Genomic DNA, 17,162 nt, shown 5'->3' on the forward strand with positions numbered 1-17,162 from the left:
GATACCAGAAAACACCCTGGAAACACTGTATGTGGTGGGGTCAGGGGAGGTACATGTGCAAATGTTGCAAGAGAGTGGATACTCCTACATGTCTTTGTGAAGCCAGAGGGGGATGTTCGTTGTTTTGCTCTACTCGTCTCTCACTGGACTTGGAGCTGGGCTGGTGGCCAAGCAAGCCACAGAACTCTCTTGTCCCCGAGAACTGAGAACATAGACCTATGCATATCCACAACCAGCTTTCTATGCAGACAGGGGTCTGAACTCAGGCCCTCAAGCTTGTGCTTTGACTGCTTTGCACCTTGACCTGCTGAGCCATCCCCATGGTTCCTACAGCTTTGAGATTTTCCAGTATGGCTACTGGATACTGGCACACTCCCAGCCTTATATGAAGACTCATTACAATGTATTTTTTAAAGATATTTTCTTTATTTACATTTCAAATGGTATCTCCTTTCTTGGCTTCACCTCTGGAAAAAAGACCTTATTCCCTCCCCACTGTCCCTGCCCACCAACCCACCCTCTCCCACTTCCTGGTCCTGGCATTCCCCTACACTGGGGAACAGAGCCTTCACAAGACCAAGGGCCTCTCCTTCCATTGATGACCGACAAGGCCATCCTCTGCTACATATACAGCTGGAGCCATGTTTTAATCCTCTTAGATTTCTCAAGACTAGGTAGTTTCACCACGCACATATAGTGTAGCCCCCTAGTGAAACTTAAAGGGGAGCCTCTGTCATAATTTCCCTTTCCTAACACTCCTCCAGCTAAGCGCTAGCTTCATCCATACCCTAAACTCTCAGCCCTGTGTCTGAGGTCTGCCAGGCTCCACTCTTGGTGCTCACTGCCTGGAAATAATTTGCTGTCCTTAAGGTAGGAGCACTTAGACCTTCTGTCATTTGGTTCTCATCTTTCGGGGACACACATCTTTACTACCCAAGGTTCAACATTTTAACAATTCTTTTGTACTTCATTTGTATTAAGACTGAAAGTTAAACCTGACCTTATTAGTTCTTTGTAGAAGCAGAAGTGTGATTTTTTTTCAGAACAGTTATACCTTATTTAGGATCCTTTCCCAATGTTGCCTGCCAACTCTTCATTTACTCTTTGATCTAAAACAATGTAATTCAACTGAAGTTAAAGTTAGCATTCTCATCTATTGTACTGTAGATCAGAAAGAAAAGAAACAAATCAATTATATTTCATTTTTATTCTGTACATTTCCACACGATTCACAATACAGAAAAAGTGTCCAAAAAGTAAGTATAACTAGTCAATTTCTTTTGCAGAGATTAATTCAGTCTCCCAAATTAATTCCATTGAAAATCTCTGTAGAGCAACACAGTGATCAAGATTCTTTATATAAATAGGAAATGCGAGAAAATTAGGGAAAAATACTTTATGACTTTATTACAAAAAAAACCTCCTTTCTTCCCATTTCCCAACCCACCCTTCCCACCCACCCTCCCTCCACTTCATAGTATCTGGATTCCACTTTACCTGGAGATAAAACTTCCTCGTCTACAGCCATAGCTGCTACTACTGGGGAAACCCCACCCTGCAGCTGCCAGCTTTGCAGTGGCGTGGCATGGCTCTGGGATGTAATCAGACAGAATCAGAAAGCATGAATGAGCCCTTTACAACATGACCCCAAGTCTTCATATACATGTGAGTGGCCTCTGTGAGTGACCCACCTCTGGCCGGTGGTCCTCAGGATGCCTCAAGAGCCTTTTCACTCTGAAACATTTTCATTCTGACGGCAATAGCAGCCATGTAATGCTTCACAGAGATCACTTCCTCGCTTTCAAATAGCTGTGGGCCACAGAGCACTCCTGGTGGTTCACTTAACCCTTGGCAATTTGGAAAAAGAGCTGAGCTAACAAATATGAGGCTAATTTGCACGTTACGTCTTCCATACATGGTTTTCTACTGCACTGTAACATTTTGTCCTTTAAAGTCCCCAGATTCATCCCACCTTCCCCCAGGGCAGACATTCTGCTGTGTCCCAACTCACAATCAGGATATCAGCAAGCAACAAGATCCTAACTGCACTGCGAATTAAGCCTGTATGTGCATGGGTTAGCGCCTCAGTCCAACCAGGAAGAAGTGTGGGGTAGGGTGGGAAATGAAAAATGTCATGGATAAGAAAACCCAATGATCAGGAGCCATTTGGATGCATTATGCAGGGTGCAGTAGGCGTCAAGATGAGGAAATGCTTTAAACACTACAAATATGAAGAATGCTTCTGTGACAACTGCTCATGAACTTCAACAAAAACCCCAAATGATGCAGGGCTGTCATTTCTTTGGGCATTTTTCATTTAAGTAGAGATTGCTTGTAATCAGTTCATATATACCATTTTAAAGAGGAAAACAAAAGAGCTAGGTTTATATCCTCAAATAATAAGGTCTACTATCTGAATATTTAAGACTAAAAGACATTTAACTTTGTAGATAAAATTGATCTTACTTTTCTCAGCCTTTATTAATGAACCAGCAACCTGTGAACCGGGCCTCTCATGGTGGTGCGTGAGTTTAGTCACTGTACTCGGGAGACAGAGGCAGGCAGATCTCTGTGAGTTTGAAGTCAGCCTAGTCTACAGACAAGAGTTCCAGGACAGCCAGGGCTACACAGAGAAACCCTGTCTCAAAATTAAAAAAAAAAAATTGTGGGCATTTTTGAAAGAGAGAGAGACAGAGGAAAGGAATCTGAAACAGCATCCTACTCTTTGGGATTTCTACTACAAACCTTTCCATTAGTGGCGCCCATTCCCCAACCCCCAAGTTTCACATTCAGTCATGTGAATAAACAAGATAAACTAAGCTGCATAAACTGAAACTTCCCAGCTAACACTCCTTGAAGCCACTCTAAAGTCTGCCTCCTACAAGAGCACCAATGTTCATTGAGTGTGTTCATATATTATCTGTGAGTTGCCATGAGAGCCTGTACCAATAAAAGACGATAGCCATCTAGCTGTTCTAGGCCTGAGAATCTTTTTTATTTTAATTTTTTGTCTCTTCTTATAAAACTGTTCTTATTTTTCTTTCCCAAGCCAAGGACAAGGAGTGACCCAGAAGAGAAGAGAGAATGGGGTTGTAAAAACTCTCTCAGAGCATAATTCTGGGTATGATATATCTCCTCAGTATTTGAACACAGACTCTTCCCACTACCCCTGCCAGAAAACTGGGTCTCAGACATCACCATTAGGGATAAAAGGGGAGATGGTCAATTAAGACTGTAATCTTTAAAAATATAGCTGCACTAGCCTATTGTCATGAGTTTAAGTTTCATTTAGTCACAGAGAGGAATAGAAAAGCTCCAGTCCTTTTATGATCATACAAATATAGGTGTCTTCAGTCTTTTCTCTAAATCCCAGTCCCAACCAAAAGGACAACAAGTAGCAAAAGAATTTTGTGTGTGTGTGTGTGTGTGTGTGTGTGAGAGAGAGAGAGAGAGAGAGAGAGAGAGAGAGAGAGAGACAGAGACAGAGACAGAGACAGAGACAGAGACAGAGACACAGATAGAGAAAGACAGAGAATAAGAACTTCTGCCTCTAAATTGCAATGAATAATATTGTTCAAAAATGCCCTTGATTCCCCCTAAGAATTTGCCATCTGTTTGTCAGGAGCCTGGAAGCAAATGGGCTCTAAGATTCATTTCAGTCTAAAATAATAGAAAACTAAAGCTGGGAAATATATTTTTTCCAAGTTCCCTCCCAAATAAGGATGGACTTTCCTGTGATCAATAAGCTGATTTTTGATCTTCACTTAAGCACTGGAAGAAACAGTTGAAAAACACTTTGTTTCTCAAGGAAGCCCAACTGAATTTTTCTGGATGCAATGTTTAGAAACGAAAAGCCGTACATTATAAAGCTACCAGCTTTTCACGCCTGTTTTGATCTATTTTGCCCTTGGTTTCGAGTTCACACCTTGTTCATTCTTTAGAACTTGGATCTGACAGTACCAAACAACCCATCTCCTTGGGACATTCTTATTCCTAACTTAACACTGCCTTTTTTTTTTTTCAGGATCAGATATCATTGTACAAATTCACCAGTCTGCCCATAGGCACTCCTGGGAGAATATACAATCCATATGAGAGAACATTAGCTATTCTTTCCACTTCAAGCTCTGCATAGTTTCCCATATGTGTCTTAATGTCTATGTATGTGATTGTATAGGGTGAACTTTGAACCTACACCCTCCCATAAACAGATCAATCATGCTTTGAATGACAGGGCCATTCTCAACACCTTTTGGTATTGTGTTCTGAAACAATATTAGCCTTCAAAGAAGGCAAAATAGAGCTTTCATTGAGAGAGGGAAGGAGGGAGGGAGGAGGGCTGGAGAGAGAGAATGAGAGAGAGAGGCAGAGAGAGAGAAAGAGACAGAGACAAAGGCAGAGAGATCTTAAACAAAATTGAAATCTACCACAGTATCCAAACCTTGAAGACTTTTGTGTTTGAAATTTGTTCACATCTGGATAACAAAATATCTGGAATTGTAAATTTAAGATGTCTCTTTGTTCTACTCAATTTGGCTGCTGGCATCTCTGATAGATTTTTTTTTTAATGGAGAAACTTTGTATCATGGAAAACTGAACAACGGATCTGAAACTCCACTGAAGGCAATGGTGGACAACTGTTTTCCCAGAAAGCATCATTTTGGGGTACAGTAGTCTGAAACTTCAAGAGCTCCCTAATCTGACGGGGACCCTGTGACTGTGTGATTCTGTGTAAGTTAATTCACTATGCCAAGACCTAATTTGTTCATTTGGGATATCATACCTGTATTATCCCCCACATGGAATGGTATCAGATGTAAAAGCTCAGAACTGTCAAAAATGCATCGAACTATCAAAGCACTGACTTAAAAAAAACTTAAGGAAGCTGTTAATAAACAATAGTTTAATTGTTTTAAATTACTTTATATTGTAAGCCACATGTGTGTCTTAACAAAGAGCTGAGAAACAAGAGAGTCCCTGTGGCTCCCATTACCAAAGGCAGCCAACTCTGACAGCCCTGGCCTCCAGATACTGGGACTCTGGAAACAGAGAAAACCAATCTCACTGTTTTGTTCTGAATTTCCTCCATTGCAATTTCCATGCTGGTACCAGAAGCCAAGGGGTTTCCCATGATGCCTTTCATGTACATTTACTTAGCTTCTAAAGATCCCCGAGCAGAATTTCCCTCTGTGATTAGGTTACAGTTAATTCTAAGAATCTCGAATCACAACAATTTTTTATATTGGTAGAATGGTAAGATTTCCAATAAGGATTTTCTTGAAAATGTCCAAAAATATTCATCAACACCCAAAATGTTTTCAGAAGAATTTTGAATTTTTATCTCCGTATGTGTTCTTCTTTTCTGAGTTCTTGAATCTGTGCTTAGTTTTAAATTTTTAAAATGAGAACTAAAGACCACTCCCTCCAAGGTTTTAAACTTCCTTGTATATGAAGTGATGTTTTAAGAAATCAAGGTTCTCATAAATTTTTAAAGATCAAATGTTGCCATCAGACAAGGCCATTTTCAAAATTATGTAAAGAAAATAACAATGTAATTGCAGCCCCTTTGGATCTTGAGTCCTTACTAGTGACATTCCTAAAGATGGTCAAATACCCCCCACCTAAGTGTTTCCAGATGTTGAAAGTTTGTAACTCTGTATGCATGCCTACTGCATTATTTGGCAACTCATACTTCATCTTCTTTATATTTAATCAAAACCCACTGAACATTCTGCTTATTATTCCTGGTTTAGCTCCCGAGGCCTGGGATAAATAAATCTTAGCCTTTATTTAAGTAGAGTTTTTAACTTTTATCTTAAAGCTTTAGTTTCAAGGATACTTTTTAGAACATTACCAGGATTCCAAGGAAATGGAAATACAAAATAATACTATTGCTTTCCTATTTAACATTTGCTTGTACAGAACTAAAATATGCTACCCAGAGTAACAAACATGACAAAGACTCTGGTGAACTTTCAGGACATACTGAGGTAGCCCAGAGTCCATACACACACAACTCACAGAATTTAAACTATTTAGATTTTTCTTTTGTCCCTGTCTACAGAAGTTGTTTATCCACTCCATTCATAGGTAACTAGATTTTCACCGAGTATTGCAATGAGTGATAAATAGTTTGAAAGAAATGTTTAAAAGAAACTTACAAATAAGATAGGTTTTTGAACATGTTATTGGATGAGCATGACTGAATACATATCTAATTAGTACTTCCTGGAGTAACACATCATCCAACATTTAGGTTCTACTATAAAGTATTTGTTTTAATAGCTTTAGGATTGTTCTCTGTTTCTTCTTTGGGACCAGAATAATAAATTTCAATGTTCTGCATGAGCAGATTGCCCAGTGTGGTTTTCTTTGCTCATTTCTGTTTTTAGGTTTCTTGTTAAGCTGCATTAACAACCTTAAAATCCATAGGTTGCTCTCAAGGGTATAACTCTTATGCAATCCAGCTCTCTGGGTGATGTTAAAAGCACATGTTGCTGGCACCATCCTACACCATCCGATGTGGAAGGGGTGTCTATGACTGTGACCTCTCAGGTCACTAAAACAAAAAAATAAACTAAACCTCCCTGACTGCTTCTAAGAATCAACTGGTCATAACTCTATAATGTGGCCAAGGTCAGGAGGCATGTCCTTATCCTTTGGCCAACACAGGTACTTGCCCTCAAAGGGAAATTTTATCTTGATATATTTTATTATAACATCTGGGGAAGATTTAAGCATCTGTGAAACAAAGTGATAGGCAGTGGTGCCAGGAATGTTGCCTCAGCCAGAGAACTGGAGGGAAGGCCATGAGTGATGATACTGGAAGAAGACATCTCATCAGCTCACTGTGGAGCTCAGTTCCTGAGAAGAACTATGAGTTGAAAAGGCAGCATTGTTGGAGACATGGGCAGAGACAGTTTATACTAAATACATATTACAGTGTGTTCAGATAGCTAATTTAGTACATGGTCTTTCTTTCCCTAACAGGAACATAATTTAGTTGGAGAGAACAATTAGCAGTCTTAGTTGGTGGTTATGGTGAGCCATTTTTAACGAAGATCTATTTTTACTTTTAAAGAGCAGAAGTGAATAAAACACCATGCTATGCTCAATGATTTAATTAGTTTCTCCTACTGGAAGACAAGCTGCTCCAACACCAGACCAAAACCAAGTAACTACCCCTTCTCCTCCACAACAGCTTGCCCCAGTTAAAGAGCATTAGAAAGCTGACTGGGTGCTAGGCTTCTCAACTCAGCTTTAATGCAGTGAGGAGATCATAGAAGAAATAACTCTCCTTTACTGCCTTGAGATCTAAAAACAGAATGGACAAGCCACAGGGCTCAGGGTGGTTTCATGTATTATGGAAGGCAACATATAAGTAATCAAAAGACTTACTGATTATGGACTTTATGACTCTGACACTATCCAATGCCATGTGCAACAGTAGCAATGCAGGAATAGAAGTAAGCACAGGAATAGAGGAAATGACAATTAAATGAAAATTGTGTTTCTTTACCAACCATTGCCTATGAGTGTTAACTATACACGTAAAGATGATTTGCATGCTTTTAAAATGTCGTTTCTAAACATATGCAATATGGGTGTATGGCACATATGCCCATATGTGTATACAAATAAATACATTTCTATTTAAGTATGGTGGATATATGTGGCATGTACAGATAGGCGTGTATATGAGCGAGAAATTTCTGACATAACATCCAAGCAAGCATGTTTGTCCACATTGACAGTGTTTCTTTCTGGGTACTGAGTTGGGATACCAGCACAGAGAACTCCTTCACATTCATGGGATGCTTCCCATGGAGTTAGAACTTTTAGAAAATGCATGTGCTACTTTCATAACTAAACTGTGTGTTCATATAATTGACATGGTAAAATGAAATTGCTATACTTTATTTTCTTAGGCATGGATATCCTAAAGATTCTAGCAAATACATTTCAGAGATCCATTATGCGAAGGAGTCTCTACTAGGTCCCGGTGAAAAGAACTGACCTGTTGAGCATCTCAGAACCCTGACCAATGTGCCTGGGCAGCTTCTGGGGAAACAGGAAGAAGCAAGGGATAGGGGCCTTCTACTATTTCTTACTAATTTCGCTGCAGCTGAATTCTGCCTCAGAACTCCCACTGGGTTTCAATCATCACCTCTATGGTAGTAGGCAGAAATCTCAAGGCAAAATTCCAAGTCATGCTGTTTACCCTTCTAGGGTAACTAATTCTGTCTCTCTTGTGTTGGCGAATGTGGTAGTGTCAAAGATTGGGCTAATGTTTCATCGTCTATGTAATACAAGGTCACAAAAATTATTACCTTTACAGCTGTACAATGCTCTCTTTTAATAACATGTCATTTTTCATGCTCTCACCAGCCTAATTTAAAGAATTCCAGGGAAGACACAAGAGAGTAGACACCAGAGAATCAGCTAGGCGGGCTGCTCCTTACAGAACATCCCCAGCAGGGTGTGTAAAGATTATTTTTTACAGGTACATATTTTCATGTCTGATAAAGTATGTGAGGCTAGAACTGTTCAATTTTCTTCCACACCTCCTGTTGGCTCACTACATGTGATATTATATGCCTAAGCAGAGACCGGCACTCCTGGACCACATGGCTTTAGCTCTTTCTGATGCTCAGAACTACCACACATAACAAACAACTAAAACAAAACAAAACATCCTACAGGAGATAGACTTAAAATTGTTAAAATCATGAAATCTGTGGCCTCTTTGTTCACATTTTCTTGACATTCCAAGTTTTAGAGGTGCTATATTTTCCAGAGATGGACCTTGTATAGTATATGGATCCTCAGCAGTAATGTACTATCTAAATTATTTTTAGGGGTTTGAGAATAAATCTCTACAGCACTGGGACCCCTACGGTAGTCAGTACTGCATCTACCTTCATTCTAAGGATTTACTTATCTTAGAGTTATTGGGATTGGCCCATAACCACCTCTATCCTAAATTTTCTCTGGGCTGTTTTGAAACCTTCTCAGAGAAATATGAGATGGTGGTTGATGAAAATATAGACCTGCATCTCAGCAGTGGCCAGCTGGATAACCAACTGCTTGGCCAAGTGCTTGGCTTACTCTAGGGGGTGGAAGGCTCGATTCAAAGCCAGGTTCCAGTCCATTCTAAGGATTATGTTTGTCATCACAATATTTCCTTGACAGCCCTAACAACTGAAAAAACTTCTAACAGAAACCCAGTGACTTCAACTCCTGGAAATGATCTAGTCCAGAGAGAGTTCCAGTTCTGAGATGGATGCCTAGAAACACATTATTCTTAGCCAACCCATTTCCCCACAGCTAGATATGATGCCAAGTTTGATCTTGAAATTACTATCGGGAATCTCTAGTAATGAAATCCCTCCCCACTCAAAGCCTCCTTACACTTAATATGGCACATCATATCCGTCCTTTCAAAATGATGATTCGTGATTCTGATAAGTAAATTTTCCCCATTGGACTGTGAAGTTAAAGGTCACATGCAGAAATGCTGAGGGAGCATTTTGCTCTCTTCAAGAAAAAAATGGAAGAAAACAGAAAGAAAAGATTACATACCCCACTTGTTTTTGTGACCCACCCCCTAAGTTGAAGAGATTTTGGATAGAAAGTTGGATATTTTTTCCTTCCTTATTACCAGGCCCCACCTGATCCACGGCATGAACAGAAGTGACAATTTTAGAAACTATTTCTGCCACAGTGGCTTATATTAAGAAATTTGTGCTGGGAGAAAATAAGGTAGGAAAAGGAGCAAAATAGACTCCCCTAATACACAGAAAATAGGGTCATCAGTCATGATCTCAGAACCCAAAAGGTCGTAGGTCAAGCACAGACCAGGAAGGGCCAGGCATCCTGAGAGTCTGACCATGGAACTGGTAAAGTGACTTTGTCCTTGGGTCAAGCCTTCCCTGAAAACTGAACTCTTAAGAAAAACACACACAAACCCCCTTTCACCTCTGTATCCATGAGCCTGCAGTTGTTAGCCTCAGCCCCAAATGCCAAAGGCTGTTCTTGTAACATACATTGCCACTTTTATTTTTGCTCTTTTTTTCCAGTCAATTAGACTGCTTTCTGTTATCATTTTACAATGTTAGGATTAAACATTTGAGTGCCCCATTTCCTATAACCACTGTCCAAGACAGGTTCAATCCTGTCATTGAAACAGCACTTAGAATCACACGGCTCTGTAAACCAGTTATGGGGTTTCATTGACTCCCTGGCTCATCTCTACTGCAGCAGAAGGCAAAGATGGCTGCACGTGGGCAGTGCAGAGCTGTACAAACAGCTCAAGCTGAACCACTCCTTCTCATCACCAGCAGCCCAGCTGCCTGGGCTACCTCTAGGTAACATCTGTGAAGTACATCAAGCACAGACAGCTCCCATACTACCTTACCATACCCCAGAGACAGAGCACATAAGTTGACATTAGCCCTGTGGCACTTCCCAGCCCCTATGTGATGAAACCAGGTGGGGGTTGGGGGAGACATGCAAAGCCACTAGTTAGTCTTGGTATATTTAGTCTGCAAATGGAAGTGGTTTTATAGATATATTTCTGTAAGACATCCGGGAGGGTTTCAAAGACCGTCAGACAATGTTGTGGTTGGAAGACTGAAAATAAAGAGATGAAACCATAGTTTCTAAATCGATGGGTGATTACAGTAAAATTATGAGTACAGGGGAAGGGTGAATGCCTAGAGGGAGGGTGGAGCAGTGCCATTTATGTGAAAATCCTCAGAATCTTTCAAATAAATTAGATGGGTGAACACAGAAGTTCATGCTACTTGGCTAGAAGCAATAAGGATCAAATTTTGTGGACCATGTACTCCACAAATCTCCGGTAGCCTGCCTCCTTCTCAATGGGCTATCATGTCCTGTTGTACATCCCTGTAGCCCTTAAAACCTGGTAGCATATTCTCAGATAGATCCTTGCAGGAGAGAGGCAGATATGGATTCCATTAGCTTCTTCCAGGGGAGCTGCCCAGTGGCTGGGAGGGCGTAGGTGATACGCTTGCTCAAGTTCTTCTTTCCTGTCTACCACAATCAAACAGCAGTTTCCAGGTCCTCATGGCCAATGATCTTATAGTTCTGTCGGCTTTCTAGGTAAGCAGCCAAATCTGGGTCCCCAGCCTGCTGTGCCCGTTCTTGGGGTGTCTTTCCCTATAGATAGCAGAAGAAAAACAAATAGCTAGATTGAGACGATGTCCATATAGAAGAGACAGGGATTAGCCAAAGATGAGTCACTACAAAGAGCCCTTCTGTGGTTGATGCTTTCAGAGTGTATGAGATGCTTTCAAATCTACTTACATCTAGAATCAGAATCATGTCAATGTGTGGTGGTAAGTTAAAGGGGAATGGGAGAGGGTGTGTCTCAGTAAACAAGAAGTGATAGATTCTCCCTGAGACTGTGGGGAGAAGCTGGGTACAGTGAGTTTGAGGGCCAAGTACTTTTCAGAGGGGACAGAGGAAAGTCTTAATGGAAGCATGGAAGCATGGAGTCATGCTTCTAGTTGAGGATTACTCTTCGCTGAACAATGACTGGGAACTGAGCGTTAGAAGCCAAGAGGAGGAGTGACAACTCGCAGACCATCTAGAAGGCTCTTGCTTTGCTGGTTTCAACACCCATCTTCCTAACAGTTCACTGACTTAGTTTGCATTCAGTACTGAATCACTAGCTTAAGATTCTTATAACAAGTCTTACACAACTGTAGCGGACGCTTACCTTTACTTTAAAAACGATAAGGCTGAGATCCCTACCTTCCAAATATTCAGAAAAGTGAACTTCTGAATAGACTTGTAGTAAATCCTTTGCTAAGAATAAAGATCCCCTATGGTATTACCTCCATCCTAAGGGTTCCAGAAGAAGTTCCATTCATGAGTATATTCAGCTTTTATGTAGCACTGGGTTACAGAAAGGTAAGATTACAGGATGCTGACAAAGGAATGAACCGCAGCTACATTACTATGTGGAAAGAGCTATAGAACATAATTTTGAATGGAAAGTTACAATGTTCAGTAACATGTATGATATGATTGCAAGCAGTTTTAAAACTGAGAGCCAAACAAACATACATACATGCAGATGGAGATTAAGTTTCATCATGCTTAGCTCTAAATGAGGGTATTTCAAGTGACTTTTCTATCTGTCTAGTTTTCTGTGTGTGGTCATAAAAATGAATCAGCTATTTTTTAAAAAATGAATACACTTTTATAATTCAAAATCGGAAGAAGTCTCAAATACCTTAAGTCCATTTATCTAAGAAACTTATCCAGGCTGGACCTCATAAATTCCAGGTTGCCCCTCATGTTCTTGTGTCTCTTCCCCTTGTGTTTTTAGTTTCTAAACTGTGTACAGGTTCAGCCATTGTGGACAGCAACCCTACTGTGGTCTGAATTGCTTTTGCCAAGCCACTCGTCCCCCGATGTAGCCTAGACTAACCCTGTCTGCAAGGTATGTGTTTCTGGATTCAGTTAAACACTGAAACATTTCAGTGTAATGTCATCTGGGAAGAAGAATGCCACTTAAGCATTTAAGTCATCTGCCATTTGAAATGCCAGGCTAAACAGATAATCGATTGTCTATACACCAAGACATAGCCAAGGTGGTTTTGGTGAGCCAGGGATTCCATGAGTTTCCAGAAGAGAGGAGAATTTCATGTAATATAACTGGTTCAGAAGTGAGAGAGGTCCACTCACAAGGCAACTTATGTCACAAGGTTTGCTCTTTCAAGAAATACTCAGGGCCCACACTGTACATATATAGATAGAGTCTCATCATTTGACGAAATCTAGTGGAAGTTTACAGCAATGATCAGGTTTCTAAGGTCTATGTATACGTACCGTAGGTAGTTATTGGCTCAAAACCTGGTCCTGTTTAAAGAAAGCCTCACCCATACCTTAAAGGTCTTCTCTGCAGCTATAGAGATATAGTTAGTGATGGGACTTGTTGTCTCCTCAAAGTCCTTCAAAACTCTACATGCATCTCAGAACAGATGATAGACCCCTATAATTGATATATGCCCCCCTCTGTCTCTCTGTTTGTGTATGTGTGTGTGTATCTGTCTGTCTATCTCTAGTCCTGTCTCTGTCCTTGCTCAACTCCACTGAATTACAATACCCCCATACTCCATGCATCAGCTCTATCTCTTAGACATTCTCTGTCAGTTGAAGCTACTAAGGAAGGCAACAGATCCGGGTGACCTAGATTTCTCCTGGTGCCCTACCTGTATTCATGGAAACTTTCTGGTGAAGGTGGCTTACACATTCCACCAACAGTCTCTGGCCTCAAGACCATCTTAAAAGGCTCACATACTCTGCAGATTTAAAACTTCACCTAAGAAAGAAACCAAATTTCAAGCCTCCTTGATATATTGAAGTATCATTGTGAGGCAGGAATCTAGGCTATAAAAATGATACGTGACAGTGAGCTCTGATACTCTTTGTCTCTCTCTATCTTACTGAGGCAGTGGGATACTCTGTCACCAAAAGAGGAGGGCTGACCTGCTCAGGCATTATCAGGGTACAAGTTAACAGAGTAGTGCAGCAGCTAGTCTTCCTCTGGCTTCCTGCTCCCATTCCTGTCAATAATAGTTTTCATGCTAACTTCTATGGCTGACAGTTATGGAATAATGTAAGAAAACACACATAGAAAGACTCTGAAATTTTAAAGGTAACTGGGGCTAGAAAGAAGGCTCAGCAGTTTTGAGCTCCTGCAGAAGCTCCAGGTTTGATTCCCAGCATTCACGTGGTAGATCACAACTATTTGTATTGACAGTTCTAGGGAATACGCTATCTCTTTTGACCTCCATAGACTCTTGAACACATGTGGTACATGTCCATATGCTCTCTCACACATAAATGCACACATGCATCTAAAATTAAAAAAATAAATAAATTTGTGGGGGGGTGGAATACAGATCGATGTGGATATGTCAGGTTGAGAACTGTTACATCTCAAGGTAAGAGCCTACCATCTGGGGAGTTGGCAGGCAGGCAGTCACTTGGGCAGCCATGCATGGAGCAGTACAAATCACAGATTTTAAATGATGTTAGGTTTGGTGCTGAAGATGATCATAAATTATATTAGCTTTTAAGTTACATTAATTTGGGGCTAAAGAGACTTCTTGGTAACAAGGCTAGGACATTCATTCTACCTCATGCCCATTCTCTGACTATGGGTCTCACTTCCTCACCTCTTGCCTGCTGGTATTTCAGTAGAACACCTCTAGTCTCATGTCCCTCTTTAGCATTTGGGGTTTATAAAGAACCAGAGGCAAACACACACCCTCCCTTTGTGCTTATACATTTAAACTGCAGTTTCTCTAAATGAAGCACTCTATTTTTTCCTCCTTTTTTTCCCCAAAGCTCCAGGCCCTTCCATGAACACAGAAAGGATGCCTGTGCTGTGGGCACAAGTGGAGGCCATGGTGCCTGCAATCTCTCACAGTGGGAAGATGTTTGCACTCACTCATCCTGTTACCTTGGAGTCCGTCTGTCTCAGAGATGCTCCTGCGTCCACCAGAAGCTGGCATACAGCCCGGTTCCTTTGGCAGGCGGCCTTGTGCAGTGCTGTCTCACCCCTAAATCAAAGATTAAGAAACCAGGCAAGGGTTGGAGACAGATGAGGTGATAGAGAAAGCAAAAGGGTGAGGGGCTTACCCTGGCCTGTTGCTGATGCTATGCACTCTTTAGCTTCCTCCCTTGTGAGTAGCTGAGACACAGGCCAGCAGAATATATACATGTTAGGGAGGTGACCCAGGCATGTCTACAAACTCTTTACATCACTCACTCACAGACCTAACATCTAACTTTAGCCTCTTCTCTGAACTGGCTGGTGGATAATTTTTAAATCACTTCTATTATATTTAGGATACACTCAGTGATACTTAGCAAGCAAACTGTACAGATATGTCCAAACACATGGGGGAGAACATGAAGGGGTCTCCATGGAGCTCACACAGTCCCTCACTTCAAACATGAAGGAAGCTATTGTGACTTTCATGAGTATGTCCTGAGAACTCAGCTTCAAGAGTCAGGCTGACTTCTTCTCTCCCTACACCTATTAAGTGATAAAGGGATAGCTGAGAGACTCTGGAAGACTCCAACAGAACTCACAGGCTCAAATTCTCCTAAGAATGCAACAGGCCTGAGATGAGTGCACGTGGCAAGTGGCAAAAAAAAAGACAGATGCCCATCTGTCTCACAAGTGGGCTAAGGAAGAAGACTTTGTCACAGTTCCAAGCTATAATGATGTTTAATGCCAACATGCTTCATGAAAAATCAAAAGTCGACCACATAAAAACCAAATCAGGATGAATGATATCCCCACTTACAACCATGCCAGGATACCCTCTCTGCAGATTGGTGGCTAGTTTTTCTGTGTGCAGCACCTCACAGCTGTATGTCCCTTCCCACCTGCCCGCTCTTCTCTCCATTCCTATTGGCAAATAGCTCCCTGGTTACCAGGTCATTTCTCTCTAAACCCGCTCATTTTTATCCCTTGTCTAACTTTCTTGAAACACTCTAGTAGTTCCCACTCAGGCTTTCAGAGTTAATTGTTCATCTTTTTCTTATTCCTATTAGTGAACGAGTAGTTATTTGGATGTCATAAAAATAATAAAGAAAGATGAAAATGAACATTTTCAGTTTAGGAACCATCCCAGAGCTGATAACTGAATAAATGTGCTTCCAGCTCTCCAGGGGTGGGTTATGACTTGTTCTATCACAGACTGGCAAACAGAAGTTGTGCCATTACATGCAGCAAATGTCTTAAGGCACCGGGCTTCATTTTCTCACCAATCCCACTCGAGAAAAATGCTGCCTATGGTGGAGATAAAGATACATGCACTTATTGACTGTCAGCAGTCCCAGTAGCGGTGTAAAAGAATCTTGTTGGTAGCATGCTCCAGGTGATGATAGGGATAGCACTGACTATGTAGATAACCATCACAATAGAAATTATTGGTTTTGTGTGTGTTTTGTGCAGCAGATTACCTCTGTACAACTAAACAATTTAAAGTGGGATTTTAATGAGTGAAATTAAAACTATCTGCTATGCTTCATGGATTAGATATGCTCTGAATACAACTGTCTAGACCATATAAGGAAAGGCAACACTCACGTTTCACTGTCTGCCATATCCAGCAACTCTGCAGGTCCTAAACAAAAACAAAAAAGTGAGATGTCAAAAATATAACCTAAAACTAACTGTTAGCAGAAAAATCTGCATAGGAATAATTTACATGACGAGGAAACGTGAACTGAAAAAATAAAATTGGCGATAAGGTTAATCGTAAGACAGAGTGACAGGAAGAAGATTATCACCAGTTTCCCAAACCACGCCAGTCAACATGCACAAAATTGGAGAGCAAAAGGATGATGCTGTCTTGCTTATCAAGACTCTCCCCACGAGGACTGGAAAGACGGCTCAGTGGATAGGAAAATCTGCTATAAAAACAAGAGTCTCTGAGTTCAAATCTCCAGCACGAAAATTTAAGAAAATGTTTCTAGATCTGGGCATGGCCCTGTGTGCTTGGCACCATAGCAATAGTAGGGAGAGCAAGGTAGATCCCAGGACCTTGGAGCCCAGTCGGCCTAGCCAAGTTTAGTGAGAGACGACCCTGTCTCAACGAAGTGATAGAGAGAGCTGTAGAGGAAGCCAGCTGAAATCCTCTCCTGATGTCCTTATGAGCGGATGCACTCACACGTATATGTGAGGATCCACCATGCACGTGCCACACAGACACACACACACAACACAGGTACACAGGCACAAAGACATACACACACAGTGAAATTGAAGAAATGGAATTAATTGAAAAAGAATAACTGAAAACTAATCATCTCAGTAGACAGAAAGGGCAACCAAGTGGGCTCTGGGGTCTCTCACTCACCAGCTACAGGGAAGGGCTTCCATTAGTGTAACGAGAAAAAATGAAGACGCACACACACATCTATCATTGCTATATTTTGGAAATAGGATAAAAGTCTACGTCTTAAATGCTTCCATTTTCAAAATGGAACTGTCACTGTATACATCTCAGATGACTACAGATTTACCATTGCATGACATGTGCTCTAAGTCTTAGACTAGAAATGTATAATGAGCTGGCTTTTTCTTTTTCAATGTCTGGTTAGCAATT

The 17,162-nt window shown here is 41.0% G+C and overlaps 1 protein-coding gene across 6 annotated transcripts in view; it reads right to left on the reverse strand.

The window, feature by feature from the left end:
- Window positions 1-1,190: 1,190 nt before the first annotated feature.
- Dgki (diacylglycerol kinase iota) overlaps window positions 1,191-17,162 on the reverse strand; it is a 456,269-nt gene continuing 440,297 nt past the window's right edge. For all 6 annotated transcript variants that reach the window (XM_031381541.1, XM_031381543.1, XM_031381545.1 and 3 more), the window contains 3 exons: window positions 16,142-16,178; window positions 14,501-14,600; window positions 1,191-11,181 (listed from right to left, as the gene is read on the reverse strand). In XM_031381541.1, the coding sequence (XP_031237401.1) occupies window positions 11,065-11,181; window positions 14,501-14,600; window positions 16,142-16,178 (254 nt within the window). In that variant the 3' untranslated portion in view covers window positions 1,191-11,064. The remainder of the gene's footprint in view (window positions 11,182-14,500; window positions 14,601-16,141; window positions 16,179-17,162) is intronic.

This window comes from Mastomys coucha, unplaced genomic scaffold (genome assembly GCF_008632895.1).
Source record: "Mastomys coucha isolate ucsf_1 unplaced genomic scaffold, UCSF_Mcou_1 pScaffold20, whole genome shotgun sequence".
NCBI lineage: Eukaryota > Metazoa > Chordata > Mammalia > Rodentia > Muridae > Mastomys > Mastomys coucha.